General features: G+C 34.4%; 1 protein-coding gene across 1 annotated transcript; it reads left to right on the top strand.

Annotated features, from left to right (window-relative positions):
* On the top strand, positions 1-1680 carry LOC135119639 (polyubiquitin-B). Its single transcript, XM_064044030.1, has 2 exons — positions 1-25; positions 326-1680. The coding sequence occupies exon 2, from the start codon at positions 344-346 to the stop codon at positions 1625-1627; it is 1284 nt and encodes a 427-aa protein (XP_063900100.1). The 5' UTR covers positions 1-25; positions 326-343; the 3' UTR covers positions 1628-1680.
* Positions 1681-4258: the final 2578 nt, after the last annotated feature.

Raw genomic sequence — 4258 nt, 5'->3', positions numbered from 1 at the left:
GCGCTTACTTAGTTCTCTTCTTTTGGTAGGTTTCTCCGTTTTGCTGGTCCTTAGTGGTGTTGGTTTATTTGGTAGTTAATAAAAACTTGATATGTCTGCTTTGCAACTTATGTACTGTTCGTAACGTCTTGAGTAATACGCAAGTAATGAAAAGTTTGTTTATGCTTTGAAGTCGAACTTTTCATAAAATTTTTTAACATAATGTTATAAAGTACCGTTTATCTTTTAAAATTTTCTAGTCAAAAATAGAGTAGTGTAACTGTTCTCACTTTTTTTTAAATCTAGTAAATGTTATAAAGTATTATTCTGTTACTTTTTTTAATAGGAATTAAACTACTGAAAAATGCAAATATTTGTCAAGACACTTACAGGCAAGACTATCACTCTTGAAGTGGAGCCTTCAGATACAATAGACAATGTTAAGACTAAGATTCAAGATAAGGAGGGAATTCCTCCTGACCAGCAACGTTTAATCTTTGCTGGGAAGCAACTGGAAGATGGCCGCACGTTGTCTGACTATAACATACAAAAGGAATCTACTTTGCACTTAGTTCTTCGTTTACGTGGTGGAATGCAAATTTTTGTTAAAACACTTACCGGCAAGACCATTACTCTTGAGGTAGAACCTTCAGATACAATAGATAATGTTAAGACTAAGATTCAAGATAAGGAGGGGATCCCTCCTGACCAGCAACGTTTAATCTTTGCTGGGAAGCAACTGGAAGATGGCCGCACGTTGTCTGACTATAACATACAAAAGGAATCTACTTTGCACTTAGTTCTTCGTTTACGTGGTGGAATGCAAATTTTTGTTAAAACACTTACCGGCAAGACCATTACTCTTGAGGTAGAACCTTCAGATACAATAGACAATGTTAAGACTAAGATTCAAGATAAGGAGGGAATTCCTCCTGACCAGCAACGTTTAATCTTTGCTGGGAAGCAACTGGAAGATGGCCGCACGTTGTCTGACTATAACATACAAAAGGAATCTACTTTGCACTTAGTTCTTCGTTTACGTGGTGGAATGCAAATTTTTGTTAAAACACTTACCGGCAAGACCATTACTCTTGAGGTAGAACCTTCAGATACAATAGACAATGTTAAGACTAAGATTCAAGATAAAGAGGGAATTCCTCCTGACCAGCAGCGATTGATTTTTGCAGGCAAACAACTGGAAGATGGCCGCACGTTATCTGACTATAATATTCAGAAAGAATCTACGCTCCATTTGGTTCTTCGTTTACGTGGAGGATCGTATATTGGCAAGAATATTATTTTTGAAGTAGAACCTTCAGATACCGTTGAAAATCTTGAGACCAAAAGTCAAGACAAGCAGGGAATTACTCCGGACCTGCAACGTTTAATCTTTGCTGGAAGGCATTTGAAAAATGACTGCGAAGTGCCGGATCACCATCCTCAAAAGAAGTCTACTGGGCATTTAGATTTTCGATTAGGGGGTAATATTCATATTGAGGCTAATACCGGTAATTTTCTAATTCCGAAAGTGCAGTCGGCGGGTACTTTTGAGAGCTTAAGGGCTTATTTCCTTACGGTCGGCAAGCAACTAGTAGCTGGTTTGCGCTTATATAATCTTAGTCGTTGTATAGACGCCCACTTAGCTTAGTTGAGGAAGGTGCTTGTATTACCTCGATTTGTTATGACGATTATAAAATAATAAAACTTAAACTATTAAAAAAACTACCTAATTCATAATACTACTAGATGTTTTTTAAGTATACTCGACGCTTTTTTATTTTCCTGTATAGGTTTTTAAACATTTATCTTTATTCTGAGGAGTTAAAAGCCTGAATTTGCTTTTATTAGGGGAGCATACATTTTTCGTGCGCCTAATTGATATCTTCTGTTGGTGTATTTTTTTTACTTTTAGAACATATGGGGACCTAAAGTGTAAAAGCACTAAAAGAGGATTTTTTATATTTATAAAAAAGAATTAAAAAAAGTTATAGTACAACTATACGTCATTTTTTAAAAAACCTTAATAGCGCAACTACAAAAATTAAGTTTGAGAAAGCAAACACGCTTCTTTCCATTCCGCGGCGCAGCCCACATATTCTCTCTTAGTGGTTACTTGTACGTTTTACCCCCGTAAATAAAATTTGACTTAGACCAGCGGAATTACTTATTTATCTGTTATGCCTTCGCAAGCTTATTCAACATTTTGGTAGTGTGCAGTTAGAGAGGGTATTGGTATCAATTTATGCCAATATTATATAAAGTCGTTCAAATAAGATTATTTTGTAAATGTATATAAGCCCCTCTCAAGGGTCAGGACAGCCTTTTTGGTTTGGCCTCAGGGCGAGCGTGTGAGCCGCTGTTTCACCCTTAAGGCATCTTGTTTTATAACCTTTTATTGATCACTAAGGTTTAATTGATACCACGTGTGAGGTCAAACACAATAAAGCTTGGTTATAAACTTCTGGAGCAGTTTGTAAAAGGTAATATGTAAATCTGAAAACACGAACTGGACGTATATATAGAAATAATATATATAAAAATTAACAAGAAACTTACATCAACCTAAATTAAGGGTGTTAGTCTGTCTAACGTTTTAAACCCTCTAATTTTTTTAGGTGGTACTAAACTTTTAATGCTCATGTATATTCTTTCTATAAGATATTGATCAGTACTTGGTTGACGGATCATCGGTGTTTGCTTATTGAAAAGTCTTTGAGATGGAAAAATTTAAAAAAAACATTGGGAAGAGTGGTGTCTTTGCAAACAAAGTATGGCGATAGTTATTTCTCTCATTTCAGTGTGTCTTATGCCTTACAAGACTGCTTTGCTAATTTTATATATTTCGAGGGCTTGCATATTGTTGCCGACCACATATGTTTAATTAAATATAAATTTAGTTGGTTGTAGTGAGTAAAAGAATATAACAATAAAAACAAAAAATGGGAATGAGAGCTAATTGATTTAAATTAAAATTTTTTGTATTCATATTTCCCCTTTTATCCCGTAACATTCTTAATATACTGATGGGTTTAGAATGTTCGTACTTTATAACCTTTCAGGATGGTATGTGTCTCCTTTTCATTTGCAGGTTTTTAAGTTATAATAAAGCGCTATCTTTGCGTATTTTTTTGTTCTGTTTTTCCTCTCTATTCTGCGGCCTTCGCTCCTCTCCTTGTTGCAATCTTCTTCTTAACTCTATTTTTACGGTCTTAGCTTCCTTATTTCAGTTTTCTTCCCTGCGATCTACTTCTACTTTTGTTGCTAGGTTTAACGGTAGTTCCATTTGCCTCTAAATTTTTAACATTTTATAATTTTGATATAACCACAGATTTTTTTTATCTTTATACAACATTATTACCGGTTTAGTTAGCAGTTGTGAGTATATAAAATACCTAAGCAAGTGAGGAGTACGCCATTTGACATCGTATACATCCCACGCATAAGCGCACTTAGCACTCATTGAGCAGGTAACGCCCTTGAGTAACTTCTTAACCTTTGTCTAAAGTATACCCCAAGTATATTTACCCAAAATGCCTTGATTACTCTGCGTGGGGACAATGCAGTGTGTTTTTCTCTTGATAGTTAGGTTATACATATAAGATACAACAAATAGAGAATAAAAAATTACTGTCCCATTATCGGTGCCAGCTATCAAATTTTTATAAGTATTGCTGCAGAGACTGCTATATATACTCCCATCGTTTCATTGACGCGTAGACCGTTGTGGGGTTAACATAGTGCAATGTACGCAATGAGAGGATTACTAGACCAAGGGCGTAAACATATGCAACTTATGATGAGCGAGTTGCTAGGCGTTGGCAAAGTTTCTATATTATTTTATTACATTTTCTTGTTATATACTTGAGTTAAGGAGACCTCGGGAGAGTAACAGATTGCAAAACAAATTTTTAACTTCTTAGCCCTCCAACTTACTTATATCTATATGGTATAGATATTAAAATTTTCGGCCTACAGCATAATAAATATTAATTTTCTGTGGTCGTAGTTGAGAGTACTACTCATGCAGCTCAAGGGCTACGGTATTGTCTCCACTTTCATAACATAATTATTAATAATTTTAGAAATTATATTACGTTACCAATTAATTACAATATACTGATTTCTGAAACTTTAAATATACAAGATAAAAACAATCATAAAACTTTGACGAGTTAATTATTAGTTGTTTTGTACACTAATAATGGTCAATCAATTTTGGATAGTTAAGCGCTGTTTTAAGTCTTTTTTTTCATTTCATAAAAGATAATTAATAAAACAA

This window comes from Zophobas morio, unplaced genomic scaffold (genome assembly GCF_036711695.1).
Source record: "Zophobas morio isolate AGI-343-1 ecotype UQ-CSIRO unplaced genomic scaffold, CSIRO_AGI_Zmor_V1 ptg000277l, whole genome shotgun sequence".
Taxonomy (NCBI): Eukaryota; Metazoa; Arthropoda; class Insecta; order Coleoptera; family Tenebrionidae; genus Zophobas; species Zophobas morio.
This window is presented reverse-complemented; position numbering and strand designations above follow the sequence as displayed.

Excerpts from the sequence above, each read along its gene's own strand:
- LOC135119639 (XM_064044030.1), top strand. The coding sequence starts at position 344 with ATGCAAATATTTGTCAAGACACTTACAGGCAAGACTATCACTCTTGAA.